This window comes from Sprattus sprattus, assembly GCF_963457725.1.
Source record: "Sprattus sprattus genome assembly, chromosome: 18".
Taxonomy (NCBI): domain Eukaryota; kingdom Metazoa; phylum Chordata; class Actinopteri; order Clupeiformes; family Clupeidae; genus Sprattus; species Sprattus sprattus.
In genome coordinates, this window is record NC_137916.1 from 23,996,023 (window position 1) to 24,021,018 (window position 24,996).

The window sequence follows — 24,996 nt, forward strand, 5'->3', positions numbered from 1 at the left end:
TGTGTTTGTCTATGTGTGTGTGTCTATGTGTGTGTATGTGTCTGTTTTTCTGTGTGTGTGTTTGTCTGTGTGTGTGTGTGTGTTTGTGTGTGTCTGTGTGTGTGCGTGAATGCGTGCGTGTGTGTGCCTGAGAGAGAGAGCGAGTGAACTGCGATTATGTGTATGATTTTTTGAGAGGGAATGTATATGAATATAAATATCCAGTTTTTGTAAGAAGTGCATGTCACTGTAACTGAAAACAGTATGGACATAAAACAAATATTAGTATTAGGATTAATATACATAAAGTATTAGTATTAGGATTAATATACATAAAGTATTAGTATTATTATTAATACATATTAGTATTTGTCCTGGTCTGAATGTTTATGTGTTGCTTTTCTGTACTGTTAATATTACATCACTCTTGAAATGGAAAAAATGTACAGTACCAAGTAGGCCTAATATACCAAGAAATTATTTGGCACATTTACATTGACATACATTTCCGTTATGTTGTGATGGAAATTGGTAAACATGTTGCATTACAAAGTAGTTCTAATGTTTGTAAACTTTAGGGGAAAGGGGTGGGGGCCCCTTGAGTGTTTACATTGAGTACTTCCCATTTGTACTTCTCATATGTACTTCCCATTTGTATGTATTCATTTTATTTGTATACACTTCCTTATAGGTTTTCATCTTTGTTACAGACTTTATTTGTTTTATTTGTTTTTCTTCAGTCGGTTCTTGCTGAATGTTTCTGTGTTCAGCTTTTGGGACTGCCTTTGTGTGTGAAAGATACTGTCACTGATACTATTCCATTCATTTTTCATTCCGTAAGGCAGGCATGTGCACAGTCAGACAGACCCCTAGTGGTGCTCAAGCACTTGCCCTTTTGGCCTGGATGAGAAAAGTGCCCCTTCTGCTGGAGCAAAATACTTTCTTGATTCATGAAGATTTAGGAATAAAAATTACTCTCTCTCTGTCATCAATTCTCCCCAAATGTGTTTTGATATCTGACGGGGCATTTATTTAAGTTCTTGTGAGAATTTCGCCCCAACGTGCTCAGCCGCGCTCACAAGCCCCCGCTGCGTCCTTCCCTCCTCCTTCTCCTCCGCTTAGTGCTTATGCAATGTTGAGCGCCAGGCCAAACGTCTGCAGCCTACTTCTTCCCTGACCCGCAGCATCAGACAAACAGGTAATGACGGTTTTTGTGCAATCCCCCGACGTTGTTTGGTGATAAATTAACCACAACATTAGCGCCACTGAAAACATTACGTCGCAACTGGTCTGTCGTTTCCTAAAACGAACACAAAACTCACTAAATCCGTGATTTCAAAGCCTTGTACAATTGTTTACTGCGGTTGTCGTGTTTAATGGAGAGGGAGAGTGGTACAGGCAGGCAGGCAGAGAATTTAAAGGCAATTTTACTGTTCTACAAATTAAACAAGTTCACTAGGTTTGTTTAATTTAAAATAATTATTTAAATGAAAGGTAGGTCTTAAGTTGAGCTACATGACAGTCTGGTGAGGTATATTGTGGTATACTATTAGTGTAATGCTGCTTATGCTTAAACTCAGTCAGAAAACGGTAAAAAAACAATGTGTGTGTACTGTGTTGTCAGCTTACAGAGATTATGTAAGTCACTCTTGATGATTATGCACAACATTGATTTATCTCATTTACAAAATGTGAAGCATAATGCCAAGGAAAGAGAACTCCAAAAGCAGAAGTTTAGGGAACTGCAGCAAGCAGCTCAGGGTAGCAGCTCTCTCAGTATCATCAATCAGTAAAACAAATGAGGGAGAATCAGTAACCCTACCTGCTTCAGAGAAGCCCATCACAGATGAGGAAAGAATGACTGAGTAATGTTCAGGAGATATTTTGAGTTAGTTTGTTAACAAAAATAAATATCTAAGTTGAAAATATCCTACTGTGTTATTTATTTATTTATTTATTATTATTATTTTTAATGCCATAAATACTTTTGGCGATGGGTGCCCTTTTTTTGGTTTGAGCACCTGTCCCCCAAAATGTCTGTGCATGTGCCTGCCGTAAGGGTTGTGGAGAGAGAATATAAGGATGGGGAAATGGGGTCTGTGAAGCTTGTGGTTTTATGTTTTTATACATTTTAGCCAAAACCTGCTTACTTTTATAATGATAGCCTCTTAATATGTTCATGGCTTCTGTAATCTCAATAAAATCTTACTAGTGTGAATAGTTCCAATACATTGTTGAATGACTTTCAGAACATCGACAGCGATTAGAACCAGTATCGAAAGTTCACTTTACTTTAAGGGGAACTAAAAGCACCAGACTGTGTACAAAGATAACAAAATAAATGTTTCAGATCTGGAAGATACTAGATAATTATCTTTTGTGTCTGTGTATTGTTGGTATGCTATATTAATGCTGCTAAGTGTTCCATCGCAAACTTGTCTCCAGCTTGTTGTCAAGGTGGCAGAGCCAAATTACACTTTATATCTTAGTAGTGTGAATAGTTCCAATACATTGTTGAATGACTTTCAGAACATCGACAGCGATGGGACCTGTATCGAAAGTTCACTTTACTTTAAGGGGAACTTAAAGCACCAGACTTTGTACAAAGATATCAAAATACATTTTTTTAAAAAGTGTTTCAGATCTGGGAGATACTAGATAATTCTATTTTGTATCTGTGTATGGTTGGAATGCTATATTAATGCTGGTAAGTGTTCCATCGCAAACTTGTGTCCAGCTTGTTGTCACAAAGCCAAATTACACTTTATATCTGGAAGTTGTCAGAACATGCACAGGACAGATTTTGTATTCAGGCTATGGTTGCATGGCTATATTGGTTAAGTTGTTGGCTATGAGTACTTGCGTGTGACAGTGAGAGGACTGGTCGCTGTAGGAAGTGCTCAACCAATTGCACAATACATTGAGCATCTTTTCCTGTGTATAACCTAAATGAGGAAGAAATTAAATACAGTCTGACCACATTTGAGAGCCCCAGCAAGCTCCTTCTGCTCCAAAGAATCAAAGTGGAGACAGATCTCAATCAATACTGAGAGTCAGGTTTACGCTCAGTAACACCAGGCCTCACTCACTAATGAGAGTCAGGCTTACGCTCAGTAACACCAGGGTACTGTTAGGCGTAGCTCGCTAAGCGGTTTAGCAAGCTAGATTCCAGGCTAAAAAAAGAAAGCGCCCCTTTTTTTGGTCCGGCGAAGCAACTTCTGATAAATGACCATAGTAACATATCACTTAGCACTAACCTGCTCCAGGGCAGGCTAACCTAAGTTTAGCTGGCTAAGCTTGCCACACCCCCGTCAAAAGGAGGGATCCCATTGACCAAGAAGTCATATTAAAGAGTTTGATTAGCGTAGTGAGAGAGTTCTTTGCGATTGCCAAGATCCATTTTTCCATCAGAGTTCTTGTATGAGCGCTTCCGATTCAGCCGACAAGGAATAATTAATTTACAAGACCTTCTCGAGTCATTTATTGCAAACACCAGGTGGTAGCCTACATTTTTAGTAATGTCGGCGATGCGGAGAACAAAGCACTCATAATTATATGACAGTGTTATGAGTACAGTTGAGACATGGGTACAGTTGATACACCCGAAATAACTTGCATGCGCAGCAATCCTGAGACGTGATTCTTAGTTTGCACATGAATACTAACGTCTTCTTTGATCCCAGGAAATTTGAGCACATAACCCATCTCCCTTACGGAGATATTGGCGAAAGTTGTTTTACCTACTTTAACTTACATCATTGCAAACGTCTAGTTTTGCAAACGTGTCTAGTTTTTGTGCAGTAGTGAATAAAGTGCATGCCACCGCACCCAAAGCAGCCTCTGACGCTGCCGCCCTAGAAGGAGCCTCTGATGGCCTCAACGTAGCCTTTGTTGCTACTACTCCCGATGCAGCCTCTGACGCTGCCACCTCCGAGGTCGTCTCTGAAAGTCCTGTTGTAGCCGCTGACGCTACCACTCCCGAAGCAGCCTCTGACGCTGCCACCTCCTAGGTCGTCTCTGAAGGTCCCGTTGTAGCCGCTGTCGCTACCACCCCCGAAGCAGCCTCTGATGCTGCCGCCTCCGAGGTCGTCTCTGATGCCCCAGATGTAACCTCCGTAGCTACCATCCCCAAAGCAGCCTCTGACGCTGCCACTCCCAAAGCCGTCTATGATGTCCCCAATGTAGCCTCCGTTGCTACTGTCTCTGAAGCAGCCTGTGACGCTGCCGCCCCCCGAAGCAGCCTCTGATGCCCCCGATGTAGCCTCTGTTGCTACCACCCCTGAAGCAGCCTCTGTCAGCATTTGACGAAATCGCTGATGGTGACGCCACTGAGGCCTGCCCCGTAGCCACCACTGCCGACCCGGACCCCGCAGCCACCGTTGCCGAGCTAGACCCCGCAGCCACCGCTGTCGACCCATCCACCGCAGCAACCGCTGCCGACCCAGAACCTCCTGCATCCATTCCAGATGCAGGCCCAGCAGCACCATCTGCCGACACTGCTCAAGCAGCACCTCCTGATAGCGTTGCTGCTGATGACTCCCCTGCCCCTGTCCCAGGCGCCCCTAGCCCTGTCCCAGGTTCCCCTGCCCCTGACCCAGGCGCCCCTGCTCCTGTCTCGAGTGTGCCAGGATTCCCCACTCAAGTTGCTCCTGTCCCAGGTTGCCCTGTCCCAGGCGTCCCACCCCCTGTCCCAGGCACTCCTGCCCCTGTCGCCAGGATTCCCCACTCAAGTTGCTCCTGTCCCAGGTACCGCCATCCCCAGTGAATCTGGCACTCCAGGCGGTTAGGAGGCTGGTTGTGGCCTCTTCATCCCCCACAAGGCTCCCTGTCGCCCGCCAGAACATTTGCCTCTTTTTGGCCGACCACTCGGTCAGCCGCCAAAGACTCTGTCCCTGTTGGGTCGCGTACCCGGCCGGCCACCACACACTCTGCCCCTGTTTGGCCACCCGCCCTGTCGACCGCCTGACTTTCCACTCCTGTTCGGCCGTCCTCTCGAGCCGGCCGCCTGACCCTTGGTCCCTAGCCGGCCTTCTGTCTGGTCCCCGCCTGCCCACCTGCCTTGCTCTTGACCCCTCCACCCACCCTATGTGGACTTGTTCGGATAGTTTTGGGCCGTCTGGCATCCGGCCCTAAGAGGGGGGGTTATGTCAGGTCTGTGCTCTGTCCCTGTCCTGTTTCCTAGTTTGTTTCCCTTGTGTTGTCATGTGTTCTTCATTTGTGTTTGTTTACCTTTGTCTCCTCGTGTCTGACTCCTCATGCCCTCCCCTTGATATTCTGCCCGTTCTGTCTCCTAGTTCGTTTCCCTTGTGTTATCACGTGTTTCAGTTTTGTGTTTGTTTACATTTGTTTCCTCGTGTGTGAGTCCGCACGCCCCTGCCATTCATTGTCTCCACCGCCTTGATTGCTTTCACCTGTCCCTTGTTATCCACGGTGTATATAGTTGGTGTATTCTTGTTACTCGTTGAGTCTTCGTCATTTATGTTACGTGTTTGTTTCTCCGTGGTTTCTTAGTGTTTCTCGAGTGTTCCTCCGTGTTCACTTTAATTATTTAAGTTTCTTGTTTTGCCGACCTTGGACTTTACCTCGACCATTCTCCTGCCTATTCCCTGTCTGTATTGTTTTGATTACTCATGTTTCCGACCCTGGATTGAATTATGACTTCTCTTTTGCCTTTGCCCTTTTGGATTTGTTTGCCTACTCTGGACTGCCTTACTGTGTACCGAACCCGGATAAGTAAAATGTTTTTTTCACTCTACTACTGTTGTCTGAGTCGTGCGTTTGAGTTCACACATCTCCTGCAAATTGTTTCAACCAGTCTTGCACTCTCACAGTTTTAGGTCACTCGCCACACTAATGGGAACTGAAAGCACCCCACTGTATCCAAAAATACAAGCGCTTCTGAGCAGTCAGATTCTGCAAATTAAGTTGCAAACCTATCAACTTCTCTTTTGTATTTCTGTATTTCTGGTATGTTAGGTGAATGTTCAAGTGTTCCATCACCAACTTGTGTCCTGCAAAAGCAAGTTTAAAACCCGATGCATCATCAGCGTAATGCCAAGGTGACAAAGCCTAAAGACACTTTATTTCTGAAAGTTGTCAGAACATGCTTTGTCATTTTAATTCAACTAAATTGAATTTGGTTTGTGATAATCAACACTTTCACAATTCTGAGAACTTATGTCAGGAGTTATGCAGTATTGCAACAGCATTTGTAAACGTTGTATAAACCCTGAGAATTGAGCACATAATGCATTATCTATACTTCCTTCAGTAATATCCTATATTTAATAAAAAACTGAATGGTAACTCTGGATGAGTTATTGCTAAGATAATACTTAGTACTTAGGCAAAATACGCAGGTTTTTACAATTTTTTGGGTATGATTTTGTAGCTAACCACATACTTCTAAGGTAAGGGAGGTAAGTACCAGGATACTAAAACCAACCTCTTAATCCAATTAGCCCCAGCCTAATCATTTTGTAGTTTTGTAATCGAGGGCCGGAACAACAGCTTTACCTTATGACTGTCAAATAAATGGCAAAAGTAAATGGATCAATGTGTCAATGCATGTCTTAGTTAGGCCACTGAAACTACTGAAACTTTTGATGCTTTAAGCATTTGTTGTAGAATTGTCACTTGTGAAGTGTTACAAGATATTGCTCTCTCTATCTCTCCCTCTCTATCTTTCTCTATCACTCTAACTCTCTCTCTCTCTCTTTGTCACTCTAACTCTCTCTCTCTCTTTGTCACTCTAACTCTCTCTCTCTCTGTCACTCTAACTCTCTCTCTCTTTGTCACTCTAACTCTCTCTCTCTGTCACTCTAACTATCTCTCTCTCCCTCTGTCACTTTAACGCTCACTCTCTCTCTCTTTGTCACTCTAACTCTTTCTCTTTCTATTTCTGCCCACTCTTGTGTTCTCATTTCCTTACTCTCTGCTATATAAACCACCCAACCATAGCCTTGTCTCATAATTCGCTCCAACTTGAAGACAAAGGATGCTTGCCTCATTTTTCACCTTGTGCTTCTTTTCAGGTAAGTTGTGGATATAACCATCATCTAATTTCTTTGTATTGAAAAAATCTAATGAATCAGTTGAAACCACAGCCACAACCATTTGTGTGTTTGAAAAGCAGGTAGCCTGTCTCTTGTCTTGAATATATACTATTTTTTTATGACATGTTTGGCTATGGAGAATAACATGTAGTCTACTTGAAATCTGACTGGAGATGGTTTAAATATACTCAATTTGCAGATGAAACCTGTGCAGAAGAAACAGAAGTGTGAGAGAGATGTGTGTCTTGGACATTTCATTTGTTTTACTTTGTCTGTTCAAATGTACTGAATTTACAATTGAGAGACTTAACCAAAAGTTATGCTGGGCTTTTTCCCATCTTTGACTTTATCAGAAAGGAAATTATGGAGCTACATAAAGACATATGAATAGTAATTTCACAGTTTGTCTCGCATTGACGCTCCATATTTATGTGAATTATTTCAACACTTACATGAAAACTATTTTGCATCCAGACAGCTCTGCCAGATACCCATGCCACCTACTTCTTTTTAAAAGTTCAAATATGTTTGGAATGGTAAATGCTTGTCTATCCTGATTAAACATTTTTTTTTTTATTGTTGTACTGTTTCTCATCAGCATTGCAAATGGTGGCATGTTTCAACATTGAGTCTACTTCTTGGAGACACATTAGCCAACCAGCCGAGGGCTTTGGCTACAGAGTGATCCAGGATAGTGCATCACGGTACAAATGGCAGGAACACCCAGAAGATGCTCATATAGCATTATCAATGACGCCACTAACATAATTTATACGATCTATAATACCTCTTTATCCTTCTCTATAGTCTGCCAGCATAATCAATGACGTCGCTAACATCATTAATACAATCTATAATACTTCCTCTTTATCCTCCTATATAGTCTGCCAGCATAATCAATGAAACTCACTGACATAATTGAAATGTGTCATCTGTGCTGCTTCATATTAATTTTGTTTACAAAATTCTTCCTCTATAGTCTGTTGGTAAGTGCCCCTCTAGAGCAATTCCGTGTGGACAGGAGGGGACAAGTTTACCAATGCCAGGTCTCACCCACTTCCTGCTCAATTATACGAATAGATGGTATGTATTAACACATGTACAGTATATAGCAGTTATATGTTGATGTATATATATTTTATGTATGAGGCACACTTGTGTTGAGTCAGCTTTCAGTTATTACAGTGCATGAAATGCCCTGTATTGTTATTCCTAGGCTTCTTCTTCTTCTTCTTCTTGTTACCTTTTTCTGTGATTAATTCAGCCCGAACCGCTTAACGTAGAAACTTCATTCAAACGTTGTTGCATAGGTCTTGTAAACGACACTTATGCTATGTATTTTTCACTTTTCTAAACTTTATACTTTTTAAGATATTAAAGGAAAACGAATCTAAATTTCTCCCATTGACTTACATTGGGCCATTATGACATCATGATAGGGTCTTTAAACTGGCTTGCACCTGTGCTTTACTGACACCTGTGCCAAATCAAAGGAACCTCTTCTCTCTCTGTCCCTCTCAATTTAACTGTAACTAGGAACATTAAGACACCATCCATTCTCTATTTTTTTTCTCTCCATCTCTCCATCTTTCTCTCTCAGTCAACTTTCTCTCACACTCAATCTCTCTTCTTCACTCCATTTTTATCTCCTTTTTTCAATATTTTCACTCTCTCTTTATCTCTTCATCCAGAGCCACTCTTGTTCACTCTTCTTTCCTTCTTCCACTCTTCTTTCCTTTCTTATTTTCTTCTTCCATTTTTCTTTCCTTCTTCCACTCTTCTTTCCTTTCTTATTTTCTTCTTCCATTTTTCTTTCCTTCTTCCACTCTTCTTGCCTTTCTTTTTTCCTTCATCCACTCTTCTTTCCTTCTTCCACTTTTCTTTCCTTTCTTCACTCTTCTTTCCTTCTTACACTCTTCTTTCCTTTATTCTTTCCTTCTTTCACTCTTTTTCTTTTCTTATTTCCTTCTTCCACTCTTCTTTCCTTCCTTTACTCTTCTTTCCTTTCTTCTTTCATTATTTCACTCTTCTTTCTTTTCTTCTTTCCTTCTTCCACTCTTCTTTCCTTTCTTCACTCTTCTTTCTTTTCTTCTTTCCTTCTTTCACTCTTCTATCCTTCTTCCACTCTTCTCTCCTTTCTTCACCCTTCTTTCCTTTTGTCTTTCCTTCTTCCACTCTTCTTTCCTTTCTTCTTTCCTTCTTTCACTCTTCTTTCTTTTCTTCTTCCTTTCTTAACCTTTGCATTTCATGCACTGGTATTTCCTTCAGGAAATGCATTTTCTAGTTTCATATTTGAAATTCCCAAACCTTCAGTCAACTTGTCCTGAATTGAATTGAATGAATTTCTTTTAATTTCCAATATCTTAATTAGTGTCCCAGACGTATGGCATGTCCCTCATGTATCTTATCCCCTTTGTGGTTGCTTTGCTCTATACTATATTTGTCTAAATTCCATTTGTGTGTGCAATAGTTCCCTCAGATGGAGTGAATATGTCCCTTGGCCTGACGATGAGCAAGACTGAGACGTCCCCAAAGACAGTGGTAGGTCACCCCTCCCCTCCCATCCCATCTCTCAGTCAGTCTTTCTCCTTGCCAACACTCTTTATCTCCCGTGCTTTACTTTCTTTTTTCTTACCCTTTCTTACTTTTGTTGTCGGTCAGGTTTGTGGTCCGACTATCCCTAAAGAGTGTGACAGCATCAATCTCTATGGCGGGATGTGTTTTAGCATTAGTCCATCACTTAAAACAGATGGACCGCTACCATCTTCTCTTGAAGGTAGGACTACATACACAATTCTCCTTCATACAAAACGCTAGTATCAGGAAGAAGTATCATAGCTCTTCCAAAATGTTTGCTACCTTCTCTTCTCTCTACACAAACTTCTTCTTCTTCAGTTCAACATTTTCCACACAGGTCCAGGTCCTTCTTATTTTATCATATTTAGATTGTAACATCATATAACACGCTTAATCAGTTAAATTGCATTGTTCAGTTTATTATGGCCACACATATTAGGAAACTTAAATCGGAGTAAACCTTTTTTTTAAAAGACCTTGTTTGAAAGGGTTACAGTGAAAGTATGACTTAATTTGAACATGAGTAGCATACTTAGCAAAAAGATGACACTCTGAATAAGATTTGTAAAATGGCGGTGCTATAAATGTTCCCTCTTCAGATTGCCCAAAGCCTACAGATATTGCCTTCTTACTGGATGGATCTGGAAGTGTGAATACTAACCAGTTCATTGCCATGAAAGAGTTTGTGAAGAATCTGATCAGAAAACTTCTAAAGCAGAATACCAAAGTGAGCCTGACTCTTTCCTGACCTTACATAACCTTATTTATACCAATCCATGTAGATTTACAGTTGACATTACACTTACCTGCTGAGCTGTTTGTCCCCTCCTGCAGTTTTCCGTTGCACAGTACTCCAGGTCCTGCACCATCCACACAAATTTTAACCAGTTTCAAAGAACAGGATGGGACCGTCAGGTGGACAAAATCCAGCAGATAGGAGGAGGCACTAATACTGCAAAGGGCATCCGGGTAGTTGTGTAAGTCTTAAATGAACCTGAAACCTTCAACAGTTTTAATTTGCCCCCTGGACAAGCAGACTTTCTCTCCAATACTAATCCTCTCTCATTTAAAATGTTAAAAAGGCAGTGGGACTTCATCACTCAGTCATAAGCACTTAATAACTTTGTTGGTTGTTCATGAAGAGTTTATAATAGTTTATGATAATCTGAAGTGTCTATCATGAGCCTGTTGCTAATTTGCACAGGAACAATGTGTTTGATTCCCCTGCTGGAGCGCGATCGGATGCCAACAGGATTCTCATTGTCATCACAGATGGGCAGTCCCATGATTCCTATGACTATCCTGATGCCACAGCACTGGCTGACAGAAAGAACATAATTAGATACGCTGTTGGGGTATGAGGAGCTATATGTTTACATTTATTCATTAAGCAGATGCCTTTCATATGACATTTAAAGTCCTGTCCAGATATGCATTCTGTCAGTATGTTATTATATGATTCTAGTGTTGCCAGCACCTTGCTCTTCCAGTTGTGCAACAGGACATTTTTTAGATACAATTTCAAAAACAAACATAGGACTTGCTCTGGTGTAAGGAGCTAATTATCCCCTAATGTAAGATGCTAATTCTCTTCCTTATGTGACAGGTTGGCGATGCTTTTAACTCCCTGAATGCAAGAAATGAGCTCAGGAGCATAGCATCATCACCAGAATCAGACCATGTGTTTAAAGTGGACAGCTTTGAGGCACTGAACAAAATTAGTAATACCCTGGAAAAGAGCATAATTGCCATTGAAGGTATGGGCACATTCAGATTGGTCAGCACTTGCAACTATTTTTACAACCAGAGGAAGAAACACCTTTACCCTAATGAGGCATTATTGACTTTTGCTATAAAACCAAGGACCTTACTAGTTAACAGCTGACAGACTTGCCTTAAAAGACTAACAAAGCACAGTCGGCAGTGATGAAAATGGGGTCAGCCCTATGTTCCCACAGCCCTAAGTTCCCACAGACCTTTGTTCCCACTTCCCAGATTTATTTTGAAAAATGAATCCCCATGTTCCCACATTTCTAGATTTTCTGAAAATTAAACCCTATGGTCCCACATTTCCTGTTAAGTCCCAGCCGTTTTCGGGACAAAAACGCCTACAAATGCATGCCTAAAGTAAATGATAAATTCCTCCGCAATTACACATTCAATTTGCATGTTCTTGACATCTACCAACATCTACATATGTCAGAGAATGTATTCCCATGGTCAGAAATAGTCTGTCTGTTACTCTGCTTGAGTATAACAAATGTAAAAAAATGTTTGAAAAATAGCTAGATCAGGTGCACCCCCGCGACGGTGACCCAAGTGGAGGATCTTAGAGTTCACATTGGCCTGACTGAAGGGAGAGTATAATGATGACGATAGAGATATCGAGTCATACTGGAGCGCTGTCAGCCACTGTGTTGTGGAAGCTGTTGAAAGATTCCCTGGCTTGTGCTGTTCCCTGGCATCATTTTGGCACATCCTTTGTGTGCTTATAGTAATTTTAGTCTTTTAGGACTTTGAAGGCACAAAAAATTGCGTAAATACTGAAACTTATATAGAATGTTTGAATGTGTACTGTTCATTAAACAATTATAGAAAGTTAAATGTATGCTGTGTCTCAATTGTACTCATGGAGGTGAGTTTAAATTCGGTATGAGGGTTTGTCACTCCACAGCAACCCCATGTTGGAGTAGCTGTGTTGAGCTCAAGAGAGTTTGGAAGCTAGCTAACTCCTTCATATCACCAGCTACGGAATGGTGAACCCTTAACTACCAGGCAGGAGTAGAAATGTGGGAACTAGGAACATAGGGCCTAATTTTGTAATGAATATTAGAAATGTGGGAACACAGGGCTGTGGGAATGTAGGCACGCTCCCGTGAAAACTACTGAACTGATGTATTTTGGTGGTATATAGTGGACACAACTGGTGTTTTTTTCTCTCCCTCACATGTAAGTTAGCTCGCTATTTTTATTTATCCCCAATACCTCTGAAAAATATAAAGAGCATATACCTGCACAAAATAGCTTGAAACTTACACACAAACTCTTTCACTGTGTCAGTAAGACACTGCAGCGGAAGCATGGTGGTCAAGTCATATGTAGGAGCAGGTTGACGTTATTGCTTCCTGTATCCTTCCTCTCTTTGTACCCCAGGAACCCAAACCACTGGTGACTCCACCCATATGGAATTTGCCCAGAATGGATTTAGTGCAGCTCTTGTGTCTAGACCAGAAGTACGTTCAGCTTTTTAAATAATTTTGTTGTTACTTAAGTTAGTTTTAAAATGTATCATATTGTGACTTATTAAACAAGTAATGTATATGTAATGCTGGAACTTCCTGTGTTGTGTGTTTCGATGCTTTTTCCCTTGCAGAGGTTTGTAGTGAGTGTGATTGGGGCAAATGGGTGGAGGGGGGGTTACCAGGACATCCCTCTGTCCAGCAGGACGCCCAACCCTTTTAGGAGGGTTCATGAGGTCACTCCTGACAGCTATCTGGGTGAGAGACTGCTCACCCTGGCACTGAAATATTTTATACTCTTCCATCTTGAGCTTTGTGTGTCTAATTTACATAGTGTCATGCAAAAGTGAAACTTAGTAGTCAGTTATTTTGTTGTTGTCATATTTACTAAACCCTCTCCAGGCTATTCGATGGCTGTAGCAAGCAGAGACAGACAGAACTACATCGTTATGGGAGCCCCCAGGTATAAACACAAGGGGTTGCTCATGGTCTTCTTTCCTGGAGAAGACCCACAGATGCTCAAACAGGTACTGAGGTCACTGTGATAACAACTCATATATTATATAAATGCAAAAACGCGTGGTGCTCATTCAAGCTTGGCACCAGTTTAGACTGCGATATACACAAATATACAAAAAGAAAATTAGCAAAGGTGCCAATGTTACCTAGCAACCCTTTAAACGTCACCAGCTTCATCATAATCATCATTAACATAACATAATCTCTCTCTCAGTCTCAGATCGGTGCTTACTTTGGAGCAGAGGTGTGTGTGGTGGATTTGGATGGAGACTCCAACACTGATCTGATTCTGGCGTCTGCCCCCATGCACACAGAAGGAGGAAGAGAGGGGAAAGTGTTTGTCTATAAATTCACCAAGGAGGTATGAGAAAAGTCCGCATGCGGAATCTATATCTAATGAATAGTGATGAATTATGAGAGCATCACAGGCAGTGGTCAAAGATTTCATATTATAATTCATGTTGTACACCCATACATAAGTGGCCTGTTAGGTATGCTTAGTCAGGTTCATGTGTCTTATTTCTACCATAATTGAAAGAACAGTAGTGTGTTTGATGGACTTATTTCATATGTACGTATGCCAAGACCAAAGGTAAAGGTACGTGCCCATAATGTGCTTTAAATCTCACACCATTAGGAGGCAGATACACACATAGGCTACTTTCATCTTTTCCGTGCAGTATTTTCACATAGAGGTGTCTGACACTGGTGTGTCCCTGCTGGGGATGGAGGGTCAGAGGGGGAGGTTCGGCTCGTCTCTTGCCAGCCTGGCAGACCTGAACGGGGATGGGATCAGGGATGTGGCAGTGGGAGCTCCTCTGGAGGATAACAGACAGGGCAGCGTGTACATCTTCAACGGGCGGAAACGAGGAGTGAACCCCAACTACTCACAGGTGAGAGAGGGAGAGATATAGGGTGAGACAGACAGAAATACATGAATGATTAACTGGTAGTCATGGTAGTTGTTGGGCCATTATACATGTATACTGCAGCATGGACCTGTGCAAAATGTCTTTGTCGTGTCATACAGTGACTTTAGTCACACTGTTAACAGGAAACCACAGTGGACACAAATAGACATGTTTGTGACCTTGGTCATAACTGAAGAAAACAGCTAAGTGATGTGTGGTTATGAGTACTTCTGTTTAACTCTCTTTCTGTCGCGTTGTCCATGACAGAGGATTGCAGGTTCATCGGTGCGGTCCGGACTGCGGTTCTTTGGCCTGACTGTGGCCCAGTCTGCTTTGGATCAGAGTGGAGACGGGCTGCCTGACATTGCAGTCGGGTCCAAAGGAGCAGTTCTGCTGCTCAGGTTAATCATATTAACGGCACACTGCATGAAGACACTAAACACCACATACACACACACAGACAGGGGCATGAATACACTACACACACACAGGAGCATGCATACGCTACATACACACCCACAGGGGCATGCATACACTACATACACACACACAGGGGCATGCATACACTACATACACAAAGGGACATGCATACACCACATACACACACACAGACAAGGGCATGAATACACTACACACACACAGGGGCATGCATACACTACATACATACACACACAGGGGCATGCATACACTACATACACACACAGGGGCATGCATACACTACCTACACACACACAGGGGCATGCATATCCTACATACACACATACAGGGGCTTGCATGCACTACATACACACATACAGGGCATGCATACACTACATACAACCAATGAGCTTTCAAATGTCCAAACTAACCTGTAAAACCAATGGTGTTCAGTGTGAGTTTAAAGCACACACGTAGATACAAACGTGCGCACATACACATTCACCCACACAACCTTACTGTTGCTTGGTGTGACATAAATAATTGTGTGTGTGTGTGTATGTCAGTGAGTAAGCATGTGTGTTTCTATGTTTCTGAGATGATTGTTGTATTGTGTTCTGATGGTCAGGTCCAGGCCCATCGTATCCATGGTGACCAGAGTGACCTTTACCCCACCCAAAATCCCCACCTCTATCTCTGGCTGCACGGATTCCCAACAGATCACAGCATCAGTGTGTTTCAGCATGACCAAGGCCACTAATGACAACTTCAAAGGTACGGTCATCATATGCTCCGTCAACGCTTCATCTTCAAAACATGCACTGTGTTCATTATTCCTTACTCATTTTGTGCATGTCTGGAAAAAAAACGTTCAATTCAAGTAGTTATATAGCGCCAGTATCGATTGAAATTGTCTCTAGGCACTTTATAGAGCCCAGAGCCTGAACTTAGAGCAGGCAATAAGGTGACTGGGGCAAGTAATATTCCCTTTTTACAGGAACCAAAAAGGGGAACCCATCTGCTTGAGAGGGGACAGGTAGAGAGATAGAGATAGAAAAGGAAAGGGGAATGGGGGGCAGAAGCTAGGGAGGAGAGAAGGAGAAGAGAGAATCAGGGGCAAACGGATGGATTCATTCACGTATCAGATTATATAACATATGTACATATGTGCGATATAGCATATGCACATGATACCCACATGATTCCAAGCAACATAGAGAAAATGGAGTCAAATTTAACACTGTTCAGACAAGCCAAGTTCAGACGGTTCAGACGCATCAAGTTCAGACCGTTCAGATGTACTGTTTGGACACACTTAATGGCTCTAGAGTTTCTCTAGAGTTGACTTTATTCTGCAATGAATGCTATCTTATATCCACTTTCAGTTCTTACACTGGAGTTTACTGACTAGTATCCTCACCGTGAGATTGGCGATACCAAATCCTAATCAAAAGAAGCCATCGCTGACACCAGCAAATGTGTGACTAAGAGGTGTAAGAGATGGCACTGAATGAGAGCTTGTTCTTCTTTTAGACCTGCAAGCAAAACTCAGCTACACCCTGAAGCTGGATTATGTCCGGCAACGGACTCGCGCATACTTCACGGACAAGGAAAAAGAGGAAACCTTCCAGTCCCAAGTGTCACTACAAAAACACTGTTTCCGGCATCCTTTCTTCGTGAAGGTTAGTTTGCAGTCCTTAGAAAGGGCAACTGCTTTGGGTCTGCTTGGACTATAACAGTGAAAGGCAAACTACCATGTTATCCCTTCTCAGGACAAAGGCCCTCAAACACACTGAACACATTTATGTAAATACATTTGATATGAAGGAATTTTTGATGTGGGTCAAGACAATCACGTTACATGTATACATAGCTATCACTAAATGTGTTAATATGATAAATATCGATTTGCATCCTCTAATTTTCATTGAATCTCACCCACCATGTTTCCCTCCATCCTTCCTCCACCCCGGCTCCCTGTGTCCTCCAGTGCTTACCTGAGGACGCTCTGAGTCCTGTAGACGTCCAGGTGATCGTCTCCTTTGAGGGGGTTCCTATACAGAATGAAGACGGCCTTGTACCACAGCTGGCCAGCGGGTCCAGTAAAGTCACAGACCACAAGGTGATTGATTGATTTTCATTAATAGACATCATTACATTTGGTTGTTTTTGAAGCTAAACCTACTAACATGGCACTCTGGACTACGGTTTATAATGTTTCAATGTTTTTTAAGAAGCTCTTGAAGACCCAACTCTTCAGAGAGCACCTCCCTTCCTAACTTGCACTTCTTCTAGTACTTTACTTGCACTTCCAACAGTAACATTAACTGCACTTTTTTTTCTATTTCTTATGTAAAATAGTATTTATTGTTACACTAGGACTCTATTGCTCGAAGCTTGATTGTTCTCTCCCTTGAACGTCGCTTTGGACAAAAGCGTCTGCTAAATGAAAATGTCTTTGCATGTGTGTGTGTCCAAGTGCTGTACAAGTTACTTTTTCAAGGCCTGTGTGTTGTCATTACTAATAGCCTAATACGTTGTCTGAGCCCAACTGATTTATGTGCCGCAGTTACATTTTGAGATCGACTGTGGAGAAGACAAAGTCTGTGAAGACAACATACGAGTTGACATCAACTTTTCTGGGTAAGTCTGCAAAAGATCGAAAAAGGCTCTTCAATAACTGTGTAAACCTTATAAACCTTATGTGGATCATCAATCATTGTTGCATCTCTTAAATAAGATGGTGCTACATACAGTACATTTGTGGAGTGTTCAGTTCAGTTGTATTTAAAAAGCACCAGTAGCACTTGAAATTGTGTGTAGGCGCCTCAGAGACCCCAGAGCCTGAACCTCCCTGGAGCAAGCACTAAGGCGAGAATAAGAAGCAAGCCGATAAGTTCATACATGCATCAGTATAACTAACATTTGCATACATGCTGTATATATGTATACATACACTCAAGGAAACATCAGATTGATAGTGAATACAAATGGAGAGAGCCAGCGTTGGAAGTATTTGTTGTAGAACAGATTATTGGGAACATGAAGAGTAACAGGTAAAGATCTGGTTCTGTAGCAGCCACTTTAAGCGAATGAATGACCACATTTAGAAAGCGGCGACGCTAACCACTGAACCACCACTAGCAGACCTAAGCAACACGAAGTAGAGAGAACAGAGACACTGTAGATGTTGCAGCTATGTTTGTCTGCAGCTGGTTTACCGATACACTGCAAACTCCACAATCAGGACGACCAATGCTACTCTTACATTATGGGATGTCAAGTGGAGGTATTTTTACCCTGGATGTAACGAAATCAGTGGCTCAAAATGCAGCATGATCATGAAAGCAAAACGAATATCAAGACGACACTCTCACTGGGGGGTGAAAACATCATTCAAACCTGAATTGACAGTAATTCATATTGAGGATGCCATAGCCTTGCACCACACACATTTGACCAGCAGGTGAATCTGCTGAGAAGAACCATAAGCAAGGAGTTCCTTTTTTTGGTAAAGACTCCTCGTAGAAGGGTACTTGAGAGCACTGTTGCCTGGTTCAAACAGGTCCTCTGCCATAGAGGTGGGCATTGCACAGGAGATGAATGTGACGGTGATGGTGGAGAATAAGGGAGAAAACTCCTACAACACCCGTGTGTCTCTGTCCTACCCATATGGCCTCTCCTACAGGACCTTCGCCAAGACCCAGGTGTGTGTGTGTGTGTGTGTGTGTGTATGTATGTATGTATGTGTGTGTGTGTGTCTCTGTCCTACCCTCACGTCCTCTCCTACAGGACCTTCACCAAGACATTTGTTTGTGTGTGTGTGTGTGTGTGTGTGTGTGTGTGTGTGTTTGTGTGTGTGTGTTTGTGTGTGTGTGTATATATGTCTTTATGATTGCGTGACTATATGTGTTTGTGTCTCTGTCCTACTCTCACGTCCTCTCCTACAGGACCTTTACCAAGAATTGTCTGCTAGTCAAACCCTTTGTCATCCATTATCCTTACATATGATAATACTGGTATTCTATTGAAAAGAATGTTCACTACTAAGCTCGTGTCTGTGTTTGCTGTGACAGGGCAGAGTGGAGTGCAGTTCTCTAGACAGTCCAGATGGATCCACCCAGGGAAAGACTGACTGCAGCATCAACAGACCCATCCTTAGGGCTGGTGAAAAGGTAAGAAAAACTGAGTACATGCTCTGATTTTTACTTTATCAGTGGTGATAACTGGTCAACACCAGTGGAGGGCGCTGTTCACAGCTGAATTCTATTTTCAACTGAGCCAAATGTTTTCATCACAATAGAAAGCACACACACACACACACACACACACACACACACACACACACACACACACACATACAGTACACACTATCCTTTTATATATACAAAATAGACTTAAGGAATGTGAAAATGCAAAAGCCTAGTCCAGATTTTTACATTTATTTTAAAGAAGCATTATGCAACAATTGTACTTCAGGATTAGGGTTAGGATAAGCAGTTTTACCTTAAAATAACAGCTTGAAAAAAATTGGGGCACTACAATGACTTTTAATATGGAGAATCGCCACCAGGGTTCATAGGCATATTACTGCTAAATGTAGGATTGCCTGAAGCCGCCCGTTTTTTCACTGTCGAACTAGTAAGTAGCTTATTTGCCGTCTTGCTTTGTCTTGGGTTGCACTTGCTTGATCTTTGACTGTGTTAGGACAGTTGTTGACTAACTAGTTTGTCATAATGTCAAAGTCAGCACATTTCAAGAGATTTAGTTAGTTTTAGCCGCTAGCATATCGTAAGCGATAGGCAATTGATCCGGAATTCTACTTTAACTATAACGATAATTATTTAATTATATTTTTATTATAATGATAATATTTTCATTATATTTTTCAGGTTGTCTTTGTTGTTCAGTATGGAATTGACGGCAACAGTCAATTTGCTGACAGAGTCACCATACGGGCCCAGGCTTCAAGGTAAATTCTACACCCACAATAACAGGCCCAATGTGACTACCGTTCAAAGGTTAGGGGCCACTTAGGAATTTCCTTTTTTTCGAAAGAAAAGCAAATGGATGATTCTTTGACAAAAGAACATTTTGAAGGACACAATTATTATTTAAATTAAAAAACATTATTTCTAACCTTTTACTATATCTCCTATTCAAACTAATTTCATGTATGTTTTCATGAAAAACAAGTGACCCCAAACTTTTGAACGGTAGTACAGGTTGACCATATATTTTAGTACATCTGTTTTTCACTACCCAGGTATTGAGATGTTAGGGCTTAAAGCCCATGCTGCCCATTGAGTCAAACTATGATCTGTTTTTAGTGACAACGAGAAACACGCTCCTGATAGCGAACTGTCCAAGTCTCTGGACATTGGGGTCAAATACAGCATCTATGTCATACTGAAAAGGTCAGAGTTCTTTGAAACACTCTTAAAATGTATTTCTCTCAGGCTGCAGTTTTAAAAAAAAATCTATTTCATTTCTTGTTCAATCAGATTTGATGACACAACAAACTACATTAATTTTACCGCCGGTAATAACGACCTCCAAAGGCCAGTGATGCAGAATTTAGAGGTAGAGTAAACCACTGATGCTTGTACTTGCAAAACACTACACTTTGAAATTGTAAAGTTGTGTTAATCTCTGTTACTTTGTAACCTAATAAGTCAGATTAGATGGACTATATACTTAGTGGTATAGTTGCATTGGATGTATAAACATTGGATGTATAAAGAATGGCATGATATATTTATCATCTTTATTCCGATCACATTCCTAACCCATTGTTAGCATGGAGGGGGGCCAGGTCTGGGATGCCAAACACTACTGTTGAGCCTTCAGCGGGTGTTATGGGTCTAATTCAGTGAAACACACTACTGTTGAGCCTTCAGCGGGTGTTATGGGTCTAATTCAGTGAAACACACTACTGTTGAGCCTTCAGCGGGTGTTATGGGTCTAATTCAGTGAAACACTGACGAAAGAAGGTGTCCATTGATAACCCCAGTGACATGCTCACGGAGGTGTTTCTGTTGTTGTTGTTGTGTGGGGCTATGGGCATGGGCATGATGGCTGCAGTGCAGCCTGTTGGGTTATAAGCCATAGGCTAGGTTCGAGGGTGGCAGTGCACCCTGCATCTTTTTTACATCTTTTCCTGTTTACAACAAAACAAAAACATGTACAATCATATCCACAGAGATTGATCCAGCTCTCATCCACACTATTTAGTTCACCTCTCTATTTTCCTTCCTCTGCCTCTCTTTCTGTCCCCACGCCCCCTTCTCTCTGTTTGTCTGTCTCTCTTTCTATCACAGGTGACAAATGGCCTTAGAGGACTCAATCTGACGACCATCATACATGTTCCAGTAAAACTGAAAGGCAAAAACATCTGGACAAATGTGGACAGTTTAGATGTGCGTACTCATTAATATTAACACTATTATAATTGTTATGTAATATACATTACAGTATATAATTACTATATAGTATATGATAAGATAAACTTGTATTAATCCCGTTAGGGAAATTCAGGTTGTAGCAGCAGGACTATGAAGTGAATAAAAGGGACAACATGAATAGGAATCAAACATACACATACAACATATAAAAATAAAAACAGCCCAGCTTCCTCCGCGTTTTCTCCTCCCCAACAGCCTCTAGTTAGGGGGCTCCTCCTCCAGCTCCGCCGGTAGTCCACCACAAGCTCCCTATATACAGTATATATCCTGTAATTATAATAGAAAACATGCAGGCCACAGTGATAAGTAGCTGCAGATGATGTTCATGAAAATTGCATATATATTGAAAGAAAATAAGTCAAATTGTTGTTCCCAACAATATATTGATATTTTTGTGAAGTTTCTGTGTACTCAATTTAACTCCCAGGGAGTACAGGGATGTCTTTTTTCATTGCCCATTTGATTCAGAGATAATCTGTTTATGTTTTGAATAATAGTTTTAATGGACTGTGTATTTTCATCCTCTGTTAGATCCAGGGATGCACTAGAGGGGGTGAGAAGAGCCCAACCATCACAGACCTGCAGCACACCTTCAAGGACAACAAGGAGCCTGATGTGGTGATTAGCAGAACTTTATAACATTTCACAGGACCTCAAGGTCTAGCATTTTACTTAAAGTTTTACATAGATACATCTCCAAGTACTTTCTTCAAGTAGTACTTGTAGTGTTTATTGTGATAAGGGGATTAGTTATGATGCTTTAAAAAGTTCAAACATCCCTTCTTTGGGAGACCATGAGTGATCTTTCTTTGAAGCGTACCCATTACATGCTCACCTGAGGCGTACCCATTACATGCTCACCTGAAGTGTACTCATTACATGCTCAACGGAAGCATACTCATTACATGCTCACCTGAAGCGTACTCATAATATGCTCACCTTAAGAGTGCCCTAGAAAATGCCCACCTGAAGGGTACTTACTATATGCTTACCTGAAGCGTACCCTAGAACATGCTCACCTGAAGCGAACTCATTACATGCTCACCTGAAGCGTACCCATTACATGCTCACCTGAAGCGTACCCATTACATGCTCACCTGAAGCGTACCCATTACATGCTCACCTGAAGCGTACCCATTACATGCTCACCTGAAGCTCACCCTAGAGCATGCTCACCAGAAGGACACACTAGAACATGCTCACCTGAAGCGTACCCTAGAACATGCTCCCCTGAAACGGAACCCTAGAACATGCTCACTACTTCACTATCCACCTCTCTGCCCCCCTCTTTTCTTGTTTCTTTTTACATTTATAACATAATGCTTTTTTTTCAACAGTTTTTCCAGTTACATATCGTTGACATTGGATGTGATTTTTGTCACATTGCTGTTCATCTGTCATCTTCATCAGAACTGCTCCATTGCTGCGTGTCTGGAGTTCAGGTGTACCTCATACATGACTAGAGACGCCCGCAGAGTTTACACAATCTCAGGGAACGTGAGCTCAGGATGGATTGAACAGGTGCTGACTCTGTTACTTTAAAGGGTTACAATGATTTATCTTTGTTCAATAATGTGTTGAAAACAGACACAGAATTGCATTGGTTATGATTATTATTATTAATGCATTATGTATTATTATAATCTCCTTCCTCTTCTAATTTTTATTAAATGTATCCTTCCTCTCCTCATTATTATTATAATCTCTTTCCTCTCCTTCTTTCTTGTTGTTTCTCTCAGACTGGACTGCGTTCTGCTTTGTTCCATTTGGTCAGCTCTGCCACGCTGGAGTACGACAACAACAAATACATCTTCTACTCCTCAGACTCCTCACGCCTTGCACCTGTCACCAGGGTAACAGCAGAGCACATAGTCAAAAAGTCGCAGTTGCATAATCAAACAGTTTAAGTTTAGAGTTTAAAATGGTGTTGCTGAACAATGTTAAAGGGATATGATTATGTATACAGACAAAAGGGGAACAGTCTTAGTGAATTTGTAGTTTGAGTACATTGCATTGTTGTGTGTGTTCCCTGTAGATTGAGACACTTGTGGAGGTCTACGAGGAGCCAAATCTAACTAAGGAGATCATTGGTGGAGTAGTGGGTGGTCTGATCCTATTGGCTCTCATGACAGCTGGCCTCTCCAAGGTAACCAATGAACAATATAGAATTTTGCAATTATTCGATTTTATTTCAGTCTTCACTCTGTCTCTCTTTTATGCCATATATTTATCTGCCTGTTGTCTGTCTGTCCTTTCTTTCCTTCATATTTGTCTTTCAATTTCAGTCGGGCTTCTTCAAGAGTCAGTACCAACAGAAACTAGAGGAGGCAGGAGCTGAAGCACAAGGAGAAGAGGAACCACCAGAAGCTGTAGCAGAATAACAGCTGTGTTTGTGTATGTGTTTCTGTGGTGTGTGTGTGTGCGTGCATGCCAGTTTTTGCAGGCAGCAGTGTGAAATAGCTTATTCTTGCACAGCCAGATGCATATCTACATACAGCCCATAGTGCCCCCTCCTTATGGATGTAGGTATTTTGTGTTTATATGCTCTGGAAAATACAGGCAGCGATGAGAGTTTGCTTCATTAATACTAGCGTCATTATTAATAACGATTTTATTTAGATTTTATTCAGCATTGTTATTTCTGTGAGAGAAACTAAATGCATTTAACAGGTGTGTATATTGCATTGTCTTCTGTAACCCTGATCATGAGAGAGACAAGACCACTGTTAACATTTTTTACCTGTTTGATGGGATCACCACCCATAGAAAAGGAAAAAAATGGTCAGACATTGACAGTTAAGTGCCGTCAAATACACCATTTTGAGACACCATGTAGATTATCATTATCATGATCTGTCAATACAGTATTATCACCCTTCATATTAGTGTTTTGTTACAGTTCAGTATTTACAGTAGTGTTAAATGGATGCTATAGCTTTTCAAAGGGCAATTTTCCTCTTTTTATTTTGTATATATCTTGGTGAGTTATGGTGAAATATACAATAAAAAATATTTAAAAAAAAAAAATAAACATTAAGTCATCTTGAAACTAGCATTATTAAAATGGAAATCTCAACCAGCTGAAAGACTTGCCACACATCAATGGCCTTGGCTTGAGATAATGGTGTCAAGATCACTGTATGAAATGTTCTCCATCAGAACTCCTCCAAGGGTATCAAAACAAGAATGAATTCTACAGGGCATTACCAGGTCCAAACCATTATATGACCAAAGTACTGAGGGCCTCATCAAAACTGAAAGAGAAACATTCAGAGAATTAGGACATAACCATAAGGGATGATAAACCAGCTTTTGATGATGCATTGAATAGTTTGGCAGATGAGAGTCACATACATTATGACATTGGTGCAGATATTGCAGATGCAACTGATCTAATGGAGACTGATACATGGGAGGAGTGTGACGTGACAGACACAAGAGGACATTCAGGGACGAACCGCGCACGCAATCAGCCAAACAATGAAAATTAGTTAAATGATGACCAGGATTCACCTGACCCTGAGCAGGACACTTATCAGCAGAATGGTGGATGCTCAATATATTCATGCTAACAGCCATCTGATATTGCACAGTGTAGCGCAGAGGAGAGAGTCGTCACACCAGCCAGACTTGAACACAGGTCTACAGGGTGCAAAACCTGCACTTTGACTGCAATGTCAAACAGCTATGCTCGGGAAGCGCACCCTTGTGCTTCACACACAATCCCACCGCTGCCACCAAATGTCAAAGAGCTATGCTCGATGCATGGCAGTCAGAGCACACACTCATGTGTAGTGACGACACATCATCACACTGCCCTCCCCTTCGGGAAGCG

General features: G+C 41.5%; 1 protein-coding gene across 1 annotated transcript; it reads left to right on the forward strand.

The window, feature by feature from the left end:
• Positions 1–6,976: 6,976 nt before the first annotated feature.
• LOC308379316 (integrin alpha-M-like) lies at positions 6,977–23,542 on the forward strand (the record flags this gene model as incomplete). Its single annotated transcript, XM_080856402.1, has 30 exons — positions 6,977–7,013; positions 7,633–7,738; positions 8,014–8,117; positions 9,505–9,575; positions 9,696–9,810; positions 10,211–10,338; positions 10,446–10,588; positions 10,816–10,966; positions 11,218–11,368; positions 12,765–12,844; positions 12,985–13,108; positions 13,253–13,377; positions 13,584–13,730; positions 14,050–14,262; positions 14,548–14,681; positions 15,326–15,471; positions 16,231–16,379; positions 16,688–16,819; positions 17,267–17,340; positions 18,263–18,404; positions 18,774–18,872; positions 19,590–19,669; positions 20,028–20,114; positions 20,202–20,280; positions 21,018–21,116; positions 21,693–21,779; positions 22,572–22,682; positions 22,901–23,014; positions 23,197–23,307; positions 23,447–23,542. 30 exons carry the CDS (start codon positions 6,977–6,979, stop codon positions 23,540–23,542), a joined length of 3,435 nt encoding a protein of 1,144 aa, XP_080712528.1.
• Positions 23,543–24,996: the final 1,454 nt, after the last annotated feature.